This window comes from Suncus etruscus, chromosome 4 (genome assembly GCF_024139225.1).
Source record: "Suncus etruscus isolate mSunEtr1 chromosome 4, mSunEtr1.pri.cur, whole genome shotgun sequence".
Lineage (NCBI taxonomy): Eukaryota > Metazoa > Chordata > Mammalia > Eulipotyphla > Soricidae > Suncus > Suncus etruscus.
Genome location: NC_064851.1, coordinates 82176340 through 82201993, shown reverse-complemented (window position 1 = coordinate 82201993; position 25654 = coordinate 82176340). Strand labels below are relative to the sequence as shown.

The 25654-nt window shown below is 35.4% G+C and overlaps 1 protein-coding gene across 1 annotated transcript in view; it reads left to right on the top strand.

Annotated features, from left to right (window-relative positions):
• Nucleotides 1–25654, top strand: part of LAMA4 (laminin subunit alpha 4) — a 161831-nt gene that overhangs the window by 19843 nt on the left and 116334 nt on the right. Inside the window, exon 2 of the mRNA XM_049771231.1 lies at nt 19789–19890. Coding sequence (XP_049627188.1) covers nt 19789–19890 — 102 coding nt within the window. The remainder of the gene's footprint in view (nt 1–19788; nt 19891–25654) is intronic.

Genomic DNA, 25654 nt, shown 5'->3' with positions numbered 1-25654 from the left:
CTATGACTTTTAGGATGTGTACTAAGCTTCCAAGCCTCCTGGAAGAAAAAAGATATATGCGGAGGATGCCCACACTCACTCCAAAAAGCACTGGTGATATCAACCCAAAACTGGCCTTTCTTAAGTGTGGTCAAATTAGTATCCTCAAAAGAATCATAGAAGGATAATGAGGTAGGGCCATCAGGAAAAATGATGATTCTGAGTTATGGGGGCAGTGAGTATGGTTTGGCCTGCCCTCTCCACCTGAGTTGCCAGCTTTCTGCTGCATTAGCATCCCCATTTGTATTTGTGGAGCTTTCTCAGTGCTGATTTCAAAGGCAAGTCTTACCAGCATGTTTGGTTTTCAGGGAAGATCTACCAATTCCCAATGGCACAGTCATTGATAAAAGCTAGAGGTTGAAGCAGGAATTACATCTTCAAAGATGTGCTCTGAGTCTAATAGAGAGAGGACAAGTATAAAGAGGATTTCTGGAGCTGTGAAAGCCCCATGTGGTCAGCAAAGTTGAAGAGTGGTTAGGAGGTAGGACATTTCTAACCAGCCGGCCTACTATTTTTTACATGGCAGGCATCAGCTCCTTTGTTCTCAAAACTGATATTTTATCTGATGAGGATCTTTTGGATGATGAAAGTAATCCTTAGGGTGATATAAATATCTTTTTAAGGTCAGAGTAATATGCTTATAAGGGAATATGCTTAAAATTTCTGAATTTCACTAAAGGGCTGGGCTCAATTTATTCCAATAAAGCACATTTTTTCCTATGACCTGTGTGTTTGGGCCTGTGGTATACAAAATGTTTTAATGGAAATAACATTTTCTGGAGTGTTTCTGTAAAACATCTTTTTGTCTGATCTTCTGTTGAGTTATTTTGAAAACTAGCAAGTGTAAAATTTTTTTTAAATCATTTTGTATTTAGTTCTAAAACATCTTCATTTCCATTGGTCTAGACTGCTTTAATTTTTTCCTTGATTGCAGTCCCTAATTTATCTATTTCTAAACTCAATGTCATCTTCATCTGAAAATGTGCTTTTTTTTCTTAAATCATAAATTAGCACAGATTTTCTTTAAGCTTAGTTCATATCATTTCAGAAATTTACCAACTCCTAAAGTGAGAAAAGGGAGTCTGTCTGAAATGTAGATGATGCTTTAAACAAAGACAGTATTTTGCTCTGTTTTAACAGTTTAGTGTCAGGTATTGAAAAACCAAGTTTACCACATATTGATTATAATTATTGTTAGGCTGAGTAAGTCTTGCAAAGAGCCACACATCTAACTATTTCCATGATTTTTCTTTTGTTCATCTCACTTTGAGAAAAATGTATCCTGTATTGTAAAGAGGACAAAATGAACAATTCTTTTTTATAGCTGAATGACAATGTTCCCTATGTTTAACACTTATTTCAGTGACTATGATATGTGTCTAGTATTATACACACTGTCAGCCAGGATACTGCTAAAAAAAAGTCACCTGCAGTTAATTGCTTACATTAAACTAATCCTTCTAAAGAAGTACAAGTACAGAGTACAAATAAAAGGTTATCTGCTCTCTTTATTGATGCAGAGAGTGAAGGATGCCTGCTTTGAGCAATAAGACAATGAAAAAATTGTATGTTGGAGTCTCTGTACCTAATAGAGAATAATCAAAAATCTTTTATATGTTGTCTTTTATCCTCAATGATTTTCTTCCTTCTAAAACACTGATACAAAACTCAAATCCACCAAAGAACCATTCTGAAGCCCCTGTAAAGCACACTTAAATGTTAACATATTTCTTTTCTTTTAACTTTTTTAAAATAATAAATTCTTTAAAGATATAAAGAGATACACAGTTACAAAGTTGTTCATGATTGAGTTTCAGTCATAAAATGGCCAACACCCACCCCTTCACCAGTGTCCATTTCCCTACACCAATATCTCCATTTCCCTCCCAGTCTTCCCTGCCTGCCTCTATAGCAGGAATTTTTCTTGTTTCTCTCTATATGTATATATTTCTGTTTTTCTTCCTTTTAGATACTGAGATTTGCAATATTATTACTAAAGGAGTATCATGTCACTTTATCTTATCTCCTTTTCACTTTATCTCCTTTCAGCACCCAGTTCTTGTCCAGAGTGATCATATCATTGTGACAGTGGTCTCTCTGCCCTAAATGCACTCCCCAATTTTTGTGGGAAGCTTTCTACCTTGCACTGGTTCTAGCCCTCCTGTACTATTGTCTTGGGAATTATCATCATACTATCTTGTTTTTAATGTCTCAGAAATGAGTGATTTCATTCTATGTCTATCCCCTTCTCTCTGACTCATTGTGCTCAGCATAATACTCTCCATATCTATCCATGTATGAGGAAATTTCATTACTTCATTATTTTTTCTAAGAGCTGCATTATATTTTACTGTGTAGATGTTCCATAGTTTCTTTACACACTCATCTATGCTAGGACACTGGGGTTGTTTCCAGATTCTAACTATAGTGAATAGAACTGTGATAATATAGAAGTGCAGAGCAATGTAATCTTTCTTGTTCCATTGTAATTTTTAGCATTTTATATCTGACATTACATTCAGTGCACTTCAAATGCCCCATTAATCTCCCAAAGATCAGAAGGATGCACGATTCATCTTCTGACTTCCTCTATTGCCTGGCCAAGTGTCTTCAGTTTAAGGAATGTTCAAACACTAGTTTGTGTGTTCTCAGTTATTCGGGGCTTTACACCAAGTCTTAACAGGGCCCATGTAAACACTGGTATGTGAAATAGGGCAGTGTAATAAGTGGCCATAGCAAAAACAGAAAGTCAGAATGGTACCTAGTTTCTAGTTTTCATTTGTGTCATGTGTAAATTCTAACATTATCCCGCTACATAAATCTAATGAACAGTGGGGTTTCACATCAACAGTGACCTGAGGACTTCCTAGGCAACTCATTATGGGAACTCTGTACTGCAGGCAGAAATGCCTTTTAAGCTAAAAGCTTTGTCTTTCCCACTGTATATGGAAAAACTGACTATGCACTTTCACAGAGAAGGTCTAGCTAAGAAATATTTATATTGGAACAAGCCCCATCTCTAAATCTGGACTTGCTACTGAATAGTATTTTGTTTCCTTGGATCAGGGAAGGGGGTTCTGGAAACATCTGTAAAGCATTGTTTAAAAACCGGCACTATTTTTCCCCCTTAAATGACATATAACAGAAGTGATTTAGATCAACTACTTTCAGCCTTCCCTATCTACTTCCTTTCATAAATGTGTGCATTATTTTGTTGTCATCAAATAACTGTGCACAGAGCACATTTGGAGCAATCTAAACATGGCCATCTCTTATATAGTCATTTTCTTCTCACTTTACTTTGTGTAATTTCTTTACCTTCTCTTTTATAAACATACTAGAACAGAATAAGTCTCTGGATCACCACAGTTATTTTGGAGTAATATTTGCAAGCTACAAATAAATAGTATCAGACTATAAAGTAATTATATTTTAGTAAAGTGCTCTCTTCCAGAATTTTTATTACAAAGAAATTAAAGGTTGTTTATTATCTTTATAATGTGTAATTGAATGCATTATAGATTTTAATTAAGAGCTTAGGAAATTTTTCATAGAATACATATTTCACCTATATGAGGCCTGGGGTGCAAGTTTTGTACTTGCCAATGACAAAGGGAATGTGGCACTGCATGTCCTGTGTTCAGTCCCCTTGACCACTTGAATGACCCCAAATACCCTCCAGGACAAACTAACAAACTATCAAGAAAGAAAGAAAAAATTTCATTAAAATTCTCAAAAGGAAATTGTAGGTTAATGTGGGAGAAAAATCAAAGATATAATCTTAAATAACATAAGAAGGCTGAAGTTATATAACAATTTTGAATATATTGGTATTTTAAATAAAATTAAAATGTCATGAAAATTTTATAATATTGTGGTTAAAATTTTATTATATAGATTTACCATTTGATAGGGAAATTTTTGTCTTTTAACTCCCTCCCCAATGGAAATGTTAAATGTTCAGATGTTAGAACTTTTGTTTGTTTTCTATAGCCAGGTGGTGCTTAATAATTTGTTTATTAATGAACTGTTTGAACGTAGCTCTGTCCACAGGCCTTGAGCAGATAATCACTCTAAATACTTCAATCTGGGGTTCAAGATTATACATTCATTTGGTCTTTTAGCTGCTTGACAAATAGTCAAGTTGTCAAACATTTATTTAATGAGTTCTATTGCCCACATTTTACAAATCACAACACTTGTAAAGTCTCACTGTCATTTGTCTCATGAAATTTGCTGCATAAACTATATCAATGGCAACATGAAGATTTAACACACAATCTCTAGTTCTGAGTCAGTAACAACCCCTCTGTGGAATCTAGTCCCTTTGGTGTTGAAAAATGCAAGTGGTAATTTCATGACTTTCAAAATTCATGTGAGGGTGTTTTATTTGTACAATACATGAGTCAGAATGTCCCTGTTAGGTGGGGCCAGACATACATCAAGCTGTCAGACATTCTGTCTAACCAAACATCTGTTTTTGATTCAGGAGGGGAAACACCTGCACACAGGCTTTTGCATTTTACACAAAGGAGCATCCTTTCCTGAGACCCACTGTCATACCCTCCAAAAGGGGCAGGGAAGTATAAGAGACACAGATGTATGTCATGCAACCAGTTTCCAACAAGGTGACTTCTCTAATGAATCATCTACATTATTTGGTTTCAGTCTTTTTATTACATGAAAACTGTTAAAAATGGAAATGCCAGTTATAAGTTAGTATATTTATTTGTTTGATTTGGGTTTTGAGTCACACTCACCAGTACTCAGGTCTTACTCCTGGCTCTACTTTCAGTGACCACTCCTGGCAGTGCTGGGGGCAGAGTAGTAGGGAGGAGAGGGGATGGAACCTAAGTCACCTTAATGAAAGGCAAACAATCTACCTGCTTTACTGGCTTCTCAGCCCCTCTATGTTAGCATTTATAAATGGGATGTAATTGGCTTGTTTCAAATCAAGACAACCTGGAGGGTTGATACTTCCTGGCTTAAGAATATGCTCCCCTTCTCACTTCTCTCCACCTCCCTCACCTTGAGTTTTATTACAGTGGTAATGGTATTTTACAGAATTACAGTGGTAATATTGTCTACCTGCAAAATAAGGACAGAGATAAAATGGAGTAACTTGAATAAGATTCTTGACTTTGATAACCTTTAGCAGAGTTGATTTTTATCCTAGTAATCCTAGGGAGAGTTAGAGTATTTTAGTGTGCAGCTTTCAATATAATGAATTTCAGCAACACCCTTGCCATTTTCAAGATCACTTTCTTCTTTCTCATTATTAAGTCAGGGTGTTTGGTATAAAGAACACTCAGGGTGGCGTTATCTTGCATCAGGCGAGTGGCACTGAGGATGTCTTTTACTTCTCTAAGTGTTTCCAAATTTAAATAGAGAAGTTAGGAAAAGTGACCACGTGATTGCAAGTTCTGGAACACAATGAATCTGAAATGTCAAGAGACACTCCACATCTATTCACTGTGTACAAAGAACTCAGATTTCCATGCAAATCACATTAAATCCAATCCTTACTTTTGGGGAATTAAATCATCGGGGGGAAGAAATTCAATGTATCAGTACTTCACATGTTACTATTGAGCTGTATACCATAAAGTATTATAGCTCATGGAAAAATTCATCATTATCTCTTCAACTGACTTCTCAACAGCTAAGACAGATGGCCCTGTCCTAAGCACTTCCTAGCAGTGGTCCTCAAACTATGGCCCGCGGGCCACATATTGTATTTGTATCTGTTTTGTTTCTTCATTGCAAAATAAGATATATGCAGTGTGCATAAGAATTCGTGCATAAGTTTTGTTTTTACTATAGTCAGACCCTCCAATGGTCTGAGGGACAGTGAACTGGCCCCCTGTTTAAAAAGTTTGAGGACCCCTGTAAGAAAGGGAAAATTTTTTCAGAGGTAGTGAACTTCAAATGCTCCAGCATGCCCAGGGAAGATATATCAGTGATATCTAAAAGCTATGGTGGCAGGGTTATGCTGAATGAAAAAGTATTTAAGGGAAAAATTCATGGATTCACAACAAATATACACTGAAAGTTGCCAGATGAGTGACTGACAAGTGGCACTTGAAATTAAACACATATATGTGCATTTCTATTTCTTTCCCTTCTTTCCTTTGTTACTGTTGTTGTTTTGAGGCCAGGGTGGCATTTTGCCCCATAATATGTACCTTTATGTGTGTATGAATTTGTACTGAGAATTAAAAATAAAACATGAAAATGCATCTTGGAATTTTATTTAATCTTTTACTGCTGCATTAAGTGGAATTTAAGCATCAATCAGTTCTTACTAAGAGGGAAATAAAAGTTCTACTTATAGCAAAAATCAATAGGTGCCAATAAGAAAATGACAAAGGTTTAATATCACTTAGTATCAAACTGTGTGAGAGGAAATCTTTAAAGTAGAAAATGGAGGTGAAGGCATCTAGAGTTTGTATAATCATTTATTCAGGTGATAGAATTTCAGCTCTTTCCTTTAAAAGTCTAGTTTATTTTCAAATACATCATTAGATGTTTTTCCTAGATGGGGTCATTTTTCTAAGATAGTTATAAATTATAATAGAAGAATCCAAATTTTTGACATGCAATCCAACTTTAGAGCATATAATTTTAATCTCCAGATGGATAGGTTTCAATTTATTAGCTCTTTTTAATCCACTGCTAGCTATCCAAAAATATGTCTTATAAGAGACATTTATAACTATATTTTGTCAGAATAGAGTCCCTAATGGGACCACTTAGAAAACTGTTGTCTCTGCCAAATTAAAGTGCATGGATAATTGTGCTCAGGAAATACTGCTGGTATTGATCGTGACCATACGAGATGGTAGGGATCAAATCAGATCAGCCATGTACAAGGCAATTGCTGTACTATTATGCCAGTCCCTAAATTAACATTTTAAAATGATTTCTTTATTTTGTCCCTCCTTCCTTTTCTTTGGTACTTGCTGGGGGCCTCAGAGCAAATAGTGGAGTGTAAATTCCTGGCTAAATTGTTCACTGAGGTTCACTCTTTCTTTGCTGAGGTACTGGCACACAAGCTAGACGATGAGCAAACACTCTTAGTTGAGCAACACAGCTTAGAGTTGCTGTACTCACAAAGGAGCTCGCCAGAATCATACTTCCTAACTGTGGAGATTGCATTTTATTTTTTCAGTGCTGGTTCTCCCAAAGTATCACCCCCTTTTTTGAGATCGCTTACACACACCTGGCTGTGGTATAGCCAGAAATCACCTGCAGCACCAGAGATCACAGACTATCAAAATGATTCTCTGCATATGTGGGACACTATGAACTTGAACTTGTGAACATACATTTGCAAGGTGGGCACTCAAAATCTCTTCACTATTCTTCTGGGCTCAATAAATTAACATTTTTCATGTGCCTTCAAATATTTGGTAAAGGGAGATCGATTACCTGAAAATAGCCTTGTCCAGACACTATTAAAAAAAAAGTCAGCCATGTGTCAGATCATATATCCACTAGGCCATTGAACAGTTCCCAGGTAAATAGCCGCAGGCTGATTAATTCCTTTTTCTGCTTGAGGACCTTCTCCTGCTACTTTTGTAGAAATGAGGTATTCTGGTTACTCTCTACATGCACCCCAGATTCCAGCCACAGATTATTGCTCTGTCTGCCAGCTCCTGAAAAACATAGCACCCAGGATCCCAGTTGAGCCAGATAAGAGAAGGAGATTAAATCATTTTTTTTCTCTTTTCTGCTTCCATACTTCTCCTTGGGCAGAAGCTATGTACACTCGTGGATTCTCTTGGAATTAGGATCAGAGGCTTTTTTTTTTTTTCATGAGCTTAGGGATGGAAGTGCTTAGCTTGATTTGCCTCTGCATTTTCTTTTGCCTAAACTGACCCTCATTTCTGTGAACCACTATTTATTTTACTGTATTCATTCTCTTCATTTGAACCCTCCAGAGTGAAATCTGCTTCATGATTGATCAAATAACTGTACCAAAGACAGTTTCTCTTTTATAGTCATGTTTTTTTTTCTATTTCCTTTCTGGAAACTCTCTTAAAGCATCTACTGTAATGTGGTTTTGGTTTGTTTTTATTTTGGTTTGGTTTGGTTTGGGGACAACATTCAGCTGTGCTCAGGACTCTCTTCTGGTTCAAGCACTCAGAAAACACTCTTGGCAATGCTTAGGGGACCACATGGGATTCTGGGGATTGCCAGTTTGACCAAATATAAGGCAAGTGCCCTAAACACTGTACTATCACTCCAGCCCCTGAAATGTGTTTTAAATGACAAATTATTTATTTGTAAGGCAATGATGGTGAAGATATTATAGCCAAATCTAAAATTTTATAATCCAGACTCATGTGATTGAAATCACCAGATAGTCTTTCCCTACTTCCCCTTATTGGCCTTAGGTTGGCTTCAGAGGAGAGTTTTACTGAGCATGCGGTCGATGTTGTTGCTTCTGCCAATCTTAAGTCAGAAATAGTTGGGACTCCTATTACTAGCCATCTTGACTCTTAAGAAGCAGAGCCCTGAGTTTAGACTCCCAACTTTTTTCCTAGAATAGAAAACCTGCAAAATCTTACGTGGATTTAAACATCTTAGTTTTCAGTTCTTTAAATATTGAAGCAGTGTACACTATTTTGAGACTCTTTTACATATTTCTTCAATTAGTAAATTCAAACAATAAATAAGTTCCCTAAAAGTCTTCTAAGTGGTACAGACAGGCTGGTACATATGATTTTATTGCTAGAATGGTTTACTTAGTAAACATTTTATAAAGTAATGTTTAAATATTTAAAAGAATCTAGAAAGCTGATACATAGATGGAGAGATATACAGACCTGAGGAATCCTCCCACATGTGGTGAGGAAGCTTCTAGCTATATGATGAAAAACAAAAAAAAAATAGATTAAGTAAAAATGTTCTGGTTAATTTTAGCTGTGTATAATGAGAATGGTACATAGAGTGAATAACAAGGAAGTTGAGAAGATTACATACAAGCATAAGAGTCTATTGTCAAAACCACATTAGTCACTTCCTAGAGATAGTGTATTTAAGACCTCAGGTCTAGACATGGAAATCCAGGATACAGCCAACCTAAGTGAAATCCTTTGTTTTTCTTCTTTTTCCCTTACTTCTACTTCCTCAAATTCTTCCTTTTCTTTATTTCTTGGGCATTCCTACTTCCTCCATGTGCTTAAGCAATTAATTATTTTTATAATGTAATTGAGGCCCATATTCCCTTCCTCAATCTTATTTTCCTTCTTTATTTAAATGGGTAATATATATAAGTCTATTAATTTCTCTATACTTTTATTCATGTGCATCCACCCCTACACATTGCATTGCATAGAATTCTTTAGTGTGATCTTAAATGCAATAGAAATATTGTGCTGCTTCTATTCAGTAGCTCCTCTTCCATACTATATTTAAATGAATCATTCATGGAGAGCTTCATCAGTGGCATTTGCCAAATTGCTAACCAAAGTTATTACACAAACTTCCCTTACTTGCTTCACTCTTTATAGATTTAGTTCCCTATAACTAGCATATTTTTAGTATTTATTTGTTCTTTGTTTATTATCATGGTAGATGATGGAGTCTACAAGAGATGGATAAAACAATCCTTATTCCCAAAGACTCCCAGTGCACTGATAAATGCAGTAGAGTTTTTTTAAGGGGAAAAGAGAATAGGGCAGAAAGCAGAGGTTGACTCTAAAGAGGAATACCAGAGTTGGAATGAAACTGAGGAGACCTAATATTATGCAAAGGAGTTTTATTGACATGTATAGGCAGTTAATTAAAAATCCTGGAAGATTTGACATAGAAATGTAAACAAAAATGGTTTTAAGATGTTCTGGTAATAAAGAATGGACAAGGCTAGGAATATAATGCAGTGGTAAAGTACATACTTTGCACATACGAGGCCCTGAGTATACACTCTACACAAAAATAATTAAAATTTCAAAACAATTTCCCTGGCACCTTCAATTCTTCTTCTCTCTTTAGGCAAGGAGGTGAGAGGAGAGGGAGACTATGAACTAAAAGGAAGTTTGCTGACAAATAAAGCAGAATGAAAATAATTATAATAATCTGAGAAAGAATGCCAAAATTCTAAATCAAAGCTGAGTTTAGGGGACAAGACTTGTCTTAGTTAAAAATAAAATCTATGGAGAGATAAAATAAAAAATAAATAAAATAAAATCAATTGGGGAGGAGGGATATTAGGAAATAAGAACAGTCTAATACAGTTAGAAGCAAGGACAGAGCTTAATAATTATATGTAGAATAATAACACTTAATAAACAAAAATCTGTTTTTCATTATCACCATGTGCCAGCAATTCTAAACAACGTCAATGACATATTTCTCCTCTGTGAATAATCTTTTGTTGTCTAAGTTCTAAGCAGTTTCTATAGTTACTGCAGTTTAATAATATAACAAATATGTAATCTTCAAATTAGCATGTTCCCGTTATTTAAATTTTTATAAACATTGAATTTTATAGAGATTAACTCAGAAATCCCAGTCCTACACTCCCTGCCAACTCAGATGAAAGTATTAGTTTAGAGAGTAACCTACAATAGTTCAAAATTATATAAGATCACTTCTAATTTAAGATTCTGACCTTTGTGATATTTTGTCCACCCACATTTAAACTATATATTTGAGGCAAATAATGACAATGGTTGGTTAAAAGGAAATAATAGAGCAACATAGCATAAATAGTGACTACATTCATGCAAAAAAATTAAAGTAATTTAAAAATTTTAATTTACACTTTCCTTTTGTGCTCTATAGCATTTTATATTAAATGAAATATAAATAAATGACAGGAAAGAATATATTAAGAACAGTATAGGTTATATACAATGAGATAGAGATGGACTTGAGAAAAGACTTGGAAGTAAGACTGTGGCATGAAAGAGCAAGATCAGAGATGTATAGAGATTAGAAGAGGTTACCAGGTATAAGTGGATGATAAAACTATGGGTAAAAATGACTTCCAGAGCATATAGAAAGAAAGCAGAATGGAAATTATTCTGGAGAACAACAACAATAACAAAAAAACTAGGCATCAGAGGAAGAGGAATAGTTCTTCACTCCCTTAAAAATTTTTACCAAGAAAGATAGGAATAGTAATATATAGAGTTGTCCCAAATCTCTAGGAAAGAGAATTTTGAGGAAAATTCAACGAATACTAGAATTAGAATGAGCAAGATTGAAAAGCAACATCACAAAGATATCATCCATGTGCTTTGCTAAAGGAGTTTAAGTGGTTTAGTGGAGTCAGAATCCAGACAACAGATAGTTGTACAAACTGATATAAAACCAGCAGAGCCAGTATTATTGACTTCAGAAGTATAGCTGAAAAAAAGAGGAGGAAAATGAAGCAAAGATAGAACTAAAGAAGGGTGTTAGTAGAAGTCAAGATTTATATAATACAAGACCAATCATGTAATTGTATTTTGCCTCTCCTCACTCTTGTAGAAAATGAATGGTATCTTAGTGGAGAAACAAGTTCAAGAAGCAGAGTCAGTGGGCCATGTACTGTGAGTCCCAAAAGTAGGTCTTTAGTATCAAGAGGGATGTTCTCGCCTGTGGGAACTTCAGGATGAGCCATGATAAAGGTGAATTTTGAAAACAGAAAGGGATCATAGAGATGTTTTTCACTCAATGCCTCTATTTCTCATTGGAAAAGGGAAATAAGTTTATCTACTAAAAATGATCAAGTGCAATTGAGGCTTCCGATGTGTTTGTATTAACTCAGTAGCATTTCTTCAGTAATACATAAATCTGCATGAGTAACAATTTAATATTTGTAAGTACACAGATAATCTAAATTTCCTCATCATGTTATATTTCTGAACAGTGCTTCTAATCTTATGGAGGGTGTTGAAGTTTGGACTGCTAACTATAGATAAACTAATCAATCAATTTACAAAAAAAATCCATAAGGAAGAGAATAAAGAAAGAAAGATACATCTAATTAGTTGCCTTCTGTTTCACATTTTAAGTAATTAGGGTGAGGGTAATATGAAGTACAGTGGTACCTTAAGATAGCAGTGAAATATAGGAAATATTACAGCCAGAGAAAATTTGCTCCCCTACACAAAGAAAGACAATTGCTCTCCCTGGCACACTAAATACAAAGAACCATAAGTTTATAGGCAATTATGCTTCCAACTTCGTATAAAAGAAAGCAGTAATGTAGTTAGACATTTGAAGGACTGTGGGCTGTTAGATAGTAATGATCAAACTGGAATGTCTATTAAAGACATTTAGCTCAATGCCTGTTGCCTGTCAATAAATATTAACTATCACTACTTAGTAAACTAGTTGAAGATCCCTGAGATCACTGTCTTCCCACAAATCGATTCCTGCTAAGTGGTTGGAAGTGAAATAAAAATCTTCCAAATGCCTATAACGTTGAAGTCATTTCTCTCTGCTTGTTCTTACAGCTAACTCTTGTAGTTCAAATCTCTTCCTTTCTTGGAAATGTGTCCATGGTATTTTCTCCCAGTAAATCAAAAAAAAAATTGAGTCAGTTTTCAAATATTAAAAAAAAAAATCTGGCAACGGTTATGTTGTGTAACCATGCTGTGGAAAGCAAGGAGTGAAAAGAACAAGCTGGTTACATAAGGTGATGTGAGGAGGACACAACAGAAAATCAGATGTTTGCAAGAGATAGTTTTAGAAAAACCAAAGGAACTATAGCCCCATTATGCTAAATAGGTGAAAGTCACAGCTATAAATGAGTTTCAAGAGTGTTTTAAGTAACTTTCAAGAAGAAAATTAAAGAATTTTTCATCAGTATTAATCAATGTAATCATCCCCATTTCAACACTTTAAAAGAAAAATCATTATGTCTTTAAGCTACTAAATTTATCTGATATTTTTAGTTATACAACTAAAGAAAGCTATGCATTACCAAGTATAAGAGTACTTCATCACAATCTGAGTCTGTTGGTATCAACAGTCCAAATAAACATATGATCAAGTGCCAGATTTTGGAACAATATTTGAGATCTGTAAGTAGTTTTCACACATCAGAGATTACCAACAAGTCCCATAAAGAGGGCTACATGGACGTAACATAAAAAGTAAATTTATCTGTTCTACAAAATTAAAATTTGACTGACTTAATTGTGATCAAGGCAATTCTATATTGCTCTAAATTCCATGGGACCTAAGTCACTGTCTCGGTTTCATTGATGTTAAATTGAGAGCTGCAGTTTTTTTGCAAGCCAATCAAGGCAGCACAGACTGAGGACATTAACAATAAGCATAAAGGTATCTCAAAGAGCCAACTAGGAGAAACCAGCACCATATTTTGTTAAGCAGTTATCTAGCTTTTTTATGCCAATCATCAGAAAAATACCTTTGAATAAGATAAATCGCTAAGGAATGTTGAAATCAGTTTTCCAAACATGCTATGGTGAAATCACTGTCAAAATTTAAGAATTAATTTTGCCTATTGAAATGTGGAGAATTTGGATTACACAAACAAGATCTGAAGAGACATAAGGGAGGATAAAAGTGTAATTCTTTTTATATTCAAGTAAAATCAAGAAGTCAAATTCTTGCTAAATGCAATGCAATGCCATGCATTTAACTTATTTTTGACACTTTGGATTATAGCTATGTAAACTATCCATCAGAATATGTGAAGCCCTACTTTAAAAATATCATCAAAATTTATCAATAGCCTTTGTTGTCTCCTTTCCATCACCCTTCAGCTTTTAGATTTGTAGACAAAGAAAGGGTGACCTCTGAAATGATTACCTATGTAATAAATAAATCTCTTAAAAAATGAGTTATATACTATTAGAAGTAATTTCTTTCTAACAAGGAATATGTTATTTTTGAATAGACTAATTTGAACTATGAATCCATACTAAAAGATCCTTGAATGCTAACTGATGTTGTAAGCCCAATATTGACACAGATGGATGTTAGCCCTTCCAGAACTTATAAACTCTGATTAAAGACATAAAGCTTTAATTCTTAAGTAAGAATACTTTTACTACACCTAAGCATTATGTCTGAACTAATTAGACTATAGTTTAAAAGAATTATTAGCACAGGGGCGTTTGCCTTGCAAGCAACCGACCCAAGACCTAAGGTGGTTGGTTCGAATCCCGGCGTCCCATATGGTCCCCTGTGCCTGCCAGGAGCTATTTCTGAGCAGAAAGCCAGGAGTAACCCCTGAGCACTGCCAGATGTGATCCAAAAACCAAAAACCAAAAACCAAACAAAAAAAAATTGGCAAAATCTTCTATGTAAAGAGTATTGTTGATTTGAATCAAGTTCTCAGAAAGTCGGTTTTTATTTTATTTTGCTTTGTTTTTTATTTGGGAATCCAAACTCTGCAAAGTTCACAAGTTACTCCTGACTCTGTGCTCAGGAATTACTCCTGGTGTTGCTCAGGAGACCAAATGGAGTGCAGGGAATTGGTCCCAGCTTTGGCACATGCATTGTTAGCACCTATTTCAAGCCTACATCGAGGAGATTTTTATGAGTAAAAAACAATGCTCAATCTATATGTTGAAAAATTACCTCTTCATTTAAATTTTATTTTGTTATATGTGATAAATTAAATAGCATGGCAATTACATGATGACTTCTGATAATAATGTCTTCTGTTTTACCATTCTCAGTATTTTTAGATATGCATGGATACGTGAGAACCAATAATTTCATCCTAAAGTTTTAAATTTAGGCTTCAACTTTAAACCATTTTTAACAAAAGTGTGAACAAATGTAAGTTATGAACAAAACTCAAGAATAGTTCAGCAATGTTTTTCATGTGGCTGACACAAGTTGGATCCCAGATATTGCAAAAGATCCCCGAGTCTACCAGGAGTGACTTCAGCAATGCAGAGCCAGGAATAACCCCTTACGTGCTGCCAGGTGCTGCCTGGCACCTGTGCTTAAGTGCTGCCCCAAAGTAAATTAAAAAAAAATAGTTATGAAAGACTGGAGAGATAATACAGTGGTCAATGACATATACAAAGCCAATCATAATTCTATACCTATTCCCTCATATGATCCATGGAACCCTACCAAGAGTGATCAATCCCTCAGTGCAGAATCAAATACAGGCAGAGGGCCTCAAAATCAAATAAATGTATATGTGTGTGTTTCTGTTCTCCTGGTAAAAGCTACTTTTTAATATGTTAGCAAAGATCTTTTTTTCCTAGTAGGTACAATAGGAATACAATAGTACAAGAGTTGCCAGAGGCCAACTCAGGTTTGATACATAAGACTGCATATGATCCTCTTAGCATCTCCTGGAATGATTCCTAAGCATAGATTCAAGAGTGAACATGAAGAACCCCATGTGTATTCCCATTTCCTCTTAAAAAATTAGTAGAGATCAGCTAAAAATTAGTAGAAGTTACTTAGAAAATAAATAAATGTTTCTACACAAAAGAGAACTTTTTCAACAACTCTTCCTTGAGGATACTCAAATTTTCCTTGAACTACTTACAGGTTCAACATTCCAAGGAACCCTTTAAAGGTTTCCAGTGTAAGATTCATAGCAATCCACAGGAGAGTTAAACGAAAAAATACAATCCTTTTGGATAGACAAAGACCAGCAGGAAAGGAGTTGGTTACTTTTGCACACACACACACACACACACACACACACACACACACACACGCATGCACACACACTTACCTATCCCCTTCTACTCTTTTACTCTTTTAGTGAGTGCCAAATAACTTTTCTAGAGTGTCCTGGCCTTGCCTCCCTTTTTCTTTCTGTCTCCCACAGTTTGAGATTGGAGCCAATTCATCCTACACACTGGCCAGAGCTTTAACCTGGGGAATAACTAATAGGATAATGGCAAATTTCCAAAGTAAAGTCTTCTCTTAAATTTTTAATATCAGAAAGATTTCATCTTGTACACAGTCCAATCTAGGCAATGACTATTTAAACTGTGCTGAGAAAGAGTGCAGACTAAAGCCAGCCCTAACAGAGAAGAGGAGAGGCAAGAAGTTTCTAAGCCATGGTTTCTAGCAGCACAAACAAATGCCTCCAAAGTCTTATCCAGAGCCAAACTACTCTATTTCTAGCATTTATTGAGTGATTAGCATGTATGAGGCATAGAGAGGAACTTTGAAATGTTTTTCCCAAATATGGTCATATATTTTAATCTTCATATTTTAATTTTCAAAATCACACCTTTCTTAAATGTCCTATAAATTCACTTCTCTATGTTTTGTTAGTTTTGTTTTCTTTATGCTGTGACAATTTTAATTTTGAAAAATGAGTCTCTTGAATTAGCCAGAGCCTCATGGGCATAACTGATTAGCTGCTGTCAGAGTTGGCATGATTCATTCACTTATATAGGGAACATCATAATGCTCTCTGTCTTCAAAAGAAAGAACTATAGGAGTGACTAATTGAAAGATATGAAGTAAGGGCACTTGAAACACCTTTACTAAACTTGATTTTTTGGGCCAGAGAAAGTTTCTTACTATAATTGAAGGTACTGTTTCCAAATTTGTTTTCTCCTCCAATCTGAGTCACACTCTTTGGAAGTGATATAAATAGAGGGGCACCAGAGTAGTGGTCAGAAGTGCTAGTGTAAAAAAAAGAAGAGATATTGATTAAAGCATATTAATATCTAGTGGGGCTGTTTTGGGATTTAGGGGCCACATGCAGCAGCACTTAGGGGTTACTCCTGGCTCTGTGCTCAGAAATCGCTCCCGGCAGGCTCAGGGGACCATGTGGGGTGCTAAGAATTGAACCCAGGTCTGTCCCGAGTTGGCCACGTGCAAGGCAAATGCCCTACCGTTGTGCTATCGCTCCGGCCCCCCCAATATCTAGTTTTAAGATTAAGTTTGTGAGGTTATGTACAGAAGGTAATTATAATTAATTGTATTGCAATTATATATATTGTCATTCTAATCAATTTCAAGTATGAAGTACTTGAAAGGTGCTATGAAACTCAGTAGTCAAAATGCATCATCAATGTTCTCTTTACAAAAAGAAAATGATAATGATGTGACATGATAGAGGAGTTATCTAATCCTGTGCTGCTACTCATTTTGCATTATCCAAATGTAACACATAGCACACTTCAAACTTGAAACAAATTGTGTATCAATGCTCTCTCAACAAAGTAGGGGGTTGTATTATTGATTAAATCAATGAAAAAGAAAAGAAAATTGTCAATACAATGGTTTTTAATGGGCACATTCTTTGGCTTTCCAATTAGACTTATTATTACTATTATTATGACTGAATCAAAATTCCCCAGGTGTTTCAAGTGTTCAGCTAGAAAACTGGAAATCACTTTTTGGTGAGGGTACTGAAACAACTAATCCTAGCTCCTACTTGCTACTCTTACACATTCTTTTTAGCATTAAAATTCTCCAAATAGCAAGATGCAACAAACTATGGGTCATCAAAACAATTCTATGTGTCATAATCAAGATCCATTTTAAAATAGAATAGAGGGACTTGTGCCATTCATGTGATCATTCCAGATTTGATCCCCGGCATCTTACATGGTCCTCCAAGACTTCCAGGAGTGATTCTTGAGCACAGATCCAGGAGTAACCCTTCAACTATGCCAATCTGTGGCCTCGAAAGAAAGAAAATATTTAAACAAAATAGAGCAGCTGAAGGTACATCACATGCAGTAAGATTATTTTGTGTATTGTTTTATACAAGTTAATTACTCACAAACTCTCAGGAACTGAATGGTTTGGACCAGTAGGAAATCTGAGGATGCTGTATGTACTGTTAGAAGCCAACTGTTTATACACTGCTAATTCACGTACTACTCTTTGCTAATGCTAGCTATGACTGCAGGCTTCCTCATTACCTCTATGGCGTCACTGCCTACTTTCTATATATTTCATTTATGTGTGCTGCATTATTGTCTTTTATCTTTTACATTGAGACAGAATTTAAAAGTTTTAAAATTGAGTGATCTAAATGAAATTCTGTTGCAATTGCAATTTTAGCACCTTTCCCTGTCTTTTGTTCCATAATAGAAAGTGAAAAACAACCACAAGCTATCCTTTAAAAATTGTAATGGTTTTCCTCTCAGCCTTACTTTCTCTCAAATAGAAAAACAAATTTTTTCTTTGCCTTTTTTTCCCATGGGCAAATGCCGTTATTCTCTTCTAAAATTCCTCTAAAAGAAAAAAACCATGCTAAATTTTAGTTTTGTACTATGAATGGTGTCTAGTATTTTCCACCCCCCTGGGGGAAAAAAATCAAGAGGAAATGGGTTTGTATAACAGTCAGAGAAGCCTCAACCAGACATAATGAAAAGTTTCCTAGTAGCCAGAACAATACAACATATAAAACCTCCAGTGGGTGATAATACAGTGTGATGGGAAATCTCCTACTCTATATGTTTGCATAAACAACCCAGATTCTTATCTCTTGAATTCTTTAGATATAAACATCACAGGCAGGGAATGTATTTCAAGGCTTACTGAGCTGGTCCTCTGGTTTTACAGGTTTCTCATCAATGGAGTCAAGCAAACACTGGTGAAAGCACTGGTTAGGCCAACCTTGTTTGTTTGTACTAAGTTATATACATATATTTTATTTTTTGTCATTACACACTAAATAAAATAGCAACCGTTTATGTTGCATTAGGTATTATAAAATTTTAGAACTAATTAAAAGTATATGAGAGAATGTTTGTAGATTATATTCAAATACTGAACCTATTTGAACATCTTCAGTTCCTCGTATTCTGGAGATCCTATTACCTGACCTCTTAGCTTCATAAGGATGACTGTTGTGCTGGTCCTGCCTTGTATCATTGGAACATTTAAGAGAAACATAAAATCAGATCTACAAACTAAATCACAGACACCAGGTACAGTCCCACAAATTGTCTCAACTGGAGCACTAGTGACATTTGAGGACAGTTCATGGTAGTGCATCTGACCAATAAATTTCAATTTGATCTAATTTTGCAGTAAGCCACATTAGACATTTGGGTATAAATATTTCATCTCTGATTGAGAATATCAAATATTTCTCACAGATATACGAGGATAAGTAAGATCTATGAACAATACACACATAGGACTCAAAGTGTCAGAATTCAGAGCTCACTAATTTTCTAACCCTGCCGAACATCCACTGCTTTAAAATTTGGGGTCTTAAAAAGAAAACAGAATTTTTAGCAAACTAAGTTTATGAAAGGCATGGCTTTAAGCGGAAACTTAAAGAAAAATATTACAAAGAAAAAGCACTTGCCTTGCATGTGACCTGCCCAAGGTATTTCATATGGTCCCCTGAGTGATCTCTGAGTTCAGACTCCAGAGTGTCCCGAAAAACAAATTAGTTAATTAAAGCCATAGTCTGCAATTTCTCGAACCTTTATTTATAAAGAAGCATAAAGAAATTCTTAACCCTGAATAATACCTCTGGTGCTTTCCTTTCGTTTTGCTTTTTTTTTTAATCATGAGGGAAAATACTACAAAATTTCTTTCCGTTACCATAACTGAAAACTCCTTGTTCTCCTTTGGAATGATGGGACAAATTTAAAAAGGTGCATTTGTTCTTTTTAAAAATGAAAAAGAGGGAAAATATTGTAAGAACCCTGAACATTTATCACTATCACTGAACAGTACTGTAAAATAGTTTTAACATGGTTTATAAGGAAATATTTGGATAGTTTAATAATCCCCTGCTCTTATTTCTATTTTAGAAAATACTGACCAAAGCAGATCTTTACGGTAATGAAAATGATTTTGTTATGTCTGTTTCAGAAATGCGGTGCTGGGTTCTTCCAAGCCCACTCTGGAGAATGTTTGCCCTGTGACTGTAATGGTCATTCCAATGAGTGCTTGGACGGCTCTGGATTCTGTGTGGTATGTCGGGGACACCTGTCACTTTTCACATATATAATTGGACTTTCAAATTGGGGGGAGGGTGAGAATAAAATGTTTTTTCCTGGAGGCTTGAACTACCTAGGAGCAAGCTGCTAATCAAACTTTTTTTTTTTTGTACACATCTTTCTCCCTAATTCTGCTGTTTTAAACTATCAACACATATGTATTGTTTAGTCAGGGAGGGGTCTCCCAAGCACTACCAAGAGAACCACCAGGTGATTTCAGTGGTACTTAGAGATATTTAATGCTGAGTTTCTAGCCTGCCTGAGTTTCTTTGAGCTTTGTATTAATGTACATGTATACCTGCTTCCATCCCCATCCTTCATGTTCCCCTCTCCTCTGCGGCTGATTTCTTACTGTAGAACCTTGGTAATGGGATTGAAAATAATACACTGAGGAGGCAATCATCCATCCAAATTCCATTGTAATACTATCATTTGCCATATGTTTGGCTTTATTTCACATAAACCAGGAGAATAAAACAGTTGTTTCATTGCCTGCTTTATAATATGATAGGTCTATGGATCAAAATTAGTTCTTCCAAAATGGTTGAACCAAATTGCTAATAAAAATGAGAACTTTAGCCTTGTGAGCTGTCCTAATTCCTTGCTCAAGTCTGCAGAAGAGTTTTTTTGTTTGTTTGTTTGTTTTTTTTGACTAAAATGAATATCTCTACACACCATTTTCACTGATGTTTGGCAAACATTTAGAAAAAAAAATGGGAAGCCTTCTAGCAAAATTAATTAATTAATTAAAAGTTTGCTATGTGAATGAACTTTGCTTTGTGAATGTGGCCACTGAAATATTTATACCAGTAGTGACCTTGGTAAAAAGTATCTCTCTAAAGACATGTTCTGTGATTATGTTTACCTTCATAAGCTTTTAGAAAGGGCTCAAAAATTAGATTCCTGAGTTTCTATGAGGCAAAGAAATTTCTGCCAAACTGTAAGATTTGCTGCATGAGTTACAAAGATGTTTAGTTAAATATACCTATTTGCCTCACAATTAGCATAGTTGGCCCTATCTGCAGATCATTATAATTCTAAATGGTCTTCAAGGTGTAAACTTGAAGGTAGTATTTTATGTATGTGTTACATTAAGATGCAAATTTAAATGGGTTCATTTATTGTAAGCCTAGTTACTTTGTCATCCTTCTCGAGGGAGAGAGAAAACTGTGGCAGACCATATAGGCATTGCTATCTCTGTACTGTTTGTTCAACACTGGTGATTCTGTTTTCCCCTTCCCCCAACTTCTTAAATAACCATTACTGAACATCCAGGATGTCCTCTGTAGCAGTGTAGGCACCCACAGCTGCCAAAATCTACTCCTTTCTAATTCTTCCATCTCCGGTTTCCTGTTATTTTAATCCCTGTGACACATGAAAAAAATATTCTATGCATGTACTAGAACTATTAATGTACATTTTGGGTAACTTGGCCAATTAAAGACTTTTTGCTATGGATTTCTTAAAATATAAGACATTAGAGATTGGTAGATCTATCAGCTGCTTTTAGGCAATGAATAATGTGAAAAGCTGAGGCCACAGAAATAGCATGGGGACTAAGGCTTTTTTGCCATACATGCCACTAACCCCAGTTTATTCTTCTGCATCACCAGGAGTGACCCTTGAGCACAGAGCCAATAATAGCCCCTAAGTACCACTGATGTGGACCCAAAACACAATAAAACAAAACAAAACAAAAAAGACAAAATTGTAATAAAATGAAAATCTAACATGAAGAGAAAAATGTCCCTCTGAGCTCCTACTGAGAGCTGTGACAGTCATTCTTCTTTACAATGATGACAGAATAAGAGGCATGCTTCTGAGGAGTCAGTTGTCACCAAAAGTCTTTCACAGTTGTTGAGACACATTATTTTCTCTAATAAAGGTTGGAGGAAGATTGTGTGTAAACATCTTTATACACACTTAAAAAAACTTGCAAATTTTCTTGTAATTGCTTTATTCCAAGTCAGAACATTAAACAACAACAACAACAAAAGAAAAAGCCCTGACTCACTTAATGGTAGTTTCCCAATCTCACAGGGAAATATCTTCTTCCTTGATACACTTTACAAATGTCACTGTAAAAACAACCAAAAGAAAACAAAGAAACCCACAAGCCAATCATATGGCACATATTCCCACAATCTAATTCCTCAAAGCTCTACATGCTGATGTCTCATTCATTTAATTTAGAAAAGCAAGGAAAAGGATGTAACCTGCATTGAAGTTAATGTGTGCTAGTAAACAGAAAAAGTTTATATCTATAGAAAGAACAGTTGATCACTCTTGGGGCCAATATTTTGTCAATGTGAGTCACATTGACCCAAACCCATCTTTTCCTGTTTCCTTTGGTATGTTTGTTTGTCCTAATGATTAAGTAGGTCTTACTTTCAAGCTTTCATCTTTTTGCTCTAACTCACCCTCAGCTCCAAAGAATCAAAGAAGCAGGGGTTCCATTGAATGCTGACTTCATTGGAACCTTCATTTTCTTAGAGTTTACCTATCTTAGTTCATTTCCCTACATTTCACAAGGAATTATATGTAAACACAAGTAAAAGGCCTTCTTTTGTTTCATTTTTATTTAAAAGTTTTATAATATTCTATTCTAATTATCTTAAATTCTTCTTTTACTCTAATTTTAACTTGTATTTTGTGTAACTAAGCCATTTGACATTGAATATGAATTAGACAAAATCATCCTGCAAGTTTGGATTCAAAGCAAAAAAGCATAGAGATTCTTTCACAAGAGGGACACAAACCCTACAAGGCAAAAAAAAAAAAGTGGCTTTGGTAAAGAAAATGGCCACCTGACATCTTAATATAACTGGTGCCTTTTGGGCAGTGCTCTCAGTTAAGTCAACTTGAAAGTCCAGTGAGCATGGAAGGCTCTATCTAGGAAAGCTAAAAAAAAGGGGGGGGGGAAGGTATTTAAGGGAAAAAACATTACATATGATAGGTGGCACTAATGCCTGATCACTGATAATACATATTGCATACCAGATTCAAAGTTCAAAGAACCTAGAAGGAAGAAGAACATAGAAAGCTCCTTTGTCATTAGTTGAAAACTAGGAGCACACTGACCAGAACCAAAGTGCTGCAGAGCTGAATAGAAAGCCACTACTAACACAAGATTTGCCTATTATTTTCCCTTAACGATTTAACAAGTAAATAGTTTTGAATACTATGTTCTAGATATAATTCTAGACTTTCCAATTCAAGGCTAAAATATTTGCTGCCCAATTTAGTTGTCAGGGAATGTTGGCCCATGTATCCTAGAAATTCTCAGATATTACAATTCTAGGCTGCCCAACTATAGATGAAATGTTCTCTACCCAATTCCATCACAAGGGAATTTTGGTTCATGTATTTAGAAATTCCCAGCTACCTTTTGGGTGTCCTACAATATAACTCAATTCTGACACTCTTCCTGGAGACATCATCAGATCCCTTAGTTTAGGAATTTAATCCTGCAAAGACTGTCTCTACTTCAGTTACCAGTGGCAAGCCCAGACTATCACTTGTGCTTCTGATCAATAGGTTACAGAAAAAGGTTCCAACAATCCTGTCCTTGGGTTTAACTATTTTTCAACAACTCTCAAGGCTCAAGACACTTGGTTTCTCATACAACACAACCTCAGAAATAGTCAAATGGATGCAACATAAAGAAGCATGGTTGGGGCCAGAGAGATAGCATGGAGGTAGGGCATTTGCCTTGCATACAGAAAGATGGTGTTTCGAATCCTGGCATCCTATATGGTCCCCCAAGCCTGCCAGGAGCTATTTCTGAGCATAGAGCCAGGAGTAAACCCTGAGTGCTGCCGGGTGTGACCCAAAAACCAAAAAAAAAAAAAAAAAAAAAGAATCATGGCAAAGAAAAAAAGTACAAAGCTGCTGTGTTCTCTCGAAGATAGTCAGACTGCCAACTCTCCATGCATTAACCAGTTCTCTAGAACCTTAACTTTTGAAGTTCTATGAAATCTTAATTAGGTATGATTAATTAAATTATTTAGTATTAGCAATTAATTCTACTTAATAGCTCTTTTATCTCTCCAGAGCTCAGGAAAATGTAACTGGAAGTTCTAATTTTCTAATCAATAAGGTTGGTTCTTCTGCCAACTAGATGTCATCCTAAGATCATACTGAAAAGTACTACATTATAAACATGATAAAATGCCTCTAATAAGTCATCTTATAGGAAACTTCAAAGGTTTTAGAAGTGCTATGTTAAAAACAGAACTAAAAATAAAAAATAAACCTTTCCTATTATTATATAGGCTGAGAGGTATGGGATCTCCCTGGATAGATGAACACTGTAGATATTGTCCACTTAAAATGTTGTGTGATTATAGTTGTACTCAATCTAAAGATATAAGAACTGTGGAGAATTCAAGACCACCTGAAGAAACTCATCTGCACAATGACAATGAAATAAAGAATGAAAAGATTTCAGATCTGGGCTATCATTTCAGAAGAAAAAATGGAATTGGAATCAAAATATTCACATTTAAACCCATTTAAATAACTTTAAAATATTAGATCTAAAAAAATCCTTCAAGTTATTGTGAGTTTACATCTGACTAGTGAAATGAATTTTCTTTTCTTTTCACTTAAGTGATGACTGATTATATTTTCTACAACTGCTTGTAATAATTTTATAATTTAAAAGATACTGATAATCTGTGCCAGAGCAGTGGCGTGGAGCGGTAAGGCATCTGCCTTGCAGATGCTAGCCTAGGATGGACCACAGACGATCCTCCAGCGTGCCATGTGGTCCTCCAAGCCAGGAGTGATTTCTAAGCGCATAGCTAGGAGTAACCCCTGAGCATCACCAGATGTGGCCCCAAAACAAAAAAGATGCTGATAATAATCCAACGGACTTCTATCTCACCCTAACACTGCTGAAAAGGAAGTAATCTAATATACTGAAGGTTAATGAATTTTTTAGTACTCTCAAAGCCTAATTAAAACACCATTCAGGATAGAAAAGATACTGCATTTCTAATTGCAGCAGACACTGGCATTTTTTGCAGGTAAACCTCTGAGTAACTAATATGATTGAAAAGCATATTCCTATTCTTGCAGGAAGAAATTGAATAATAAAGACTTATTTTTCCTGTTTTACTTACAACTGCAAAATTGGTGTTAAGATTTTTAACATGTCAATTCTTTTATTAAAATCTTGACATGTAACACATGCTTTGCATGCAGGAAGGCTGCATTCCATTCCTAGTACCACATGGTTCTCTAAACACTACTGAAAGTGACCCCAAGCACAGAACCAAAAATAATTCCCAACACCACCAGCTGTGCCCTCCACAAAAATCCATATTTTAACAGTTTTCCACGCTATTTCAAACTTAAAGTAAAACCAAAATATGATCAATAATAATAACAACACTGAGTTTCTCCCTATTTACTAAACTGACTGTACTTTTACACTCTACTGAGTGTAAGGGTATTTTGGTCTCTGCATGAGGCTTCTTGGTTATGCTTCAAAACCTACTGCAAATCACCCACTTTCACAAAGCCTTCTTCAGCTTTTGCAAGAACTACATGCAGCATTTCCTTAACCATTGTCCAAAACAGATCTTTGTTTAATACATCCTTCTGTCATGGTTCTTCTACTTTCTTTTTTTGTTTTTGTTTTTGTTTTTGGGTCACACCCGGCAGCACTCAGGGGTTATTCCTGGCTCTACGCTCGGAAATCGCTCCTGGCAGGCTCGGGGGACCATATGAAA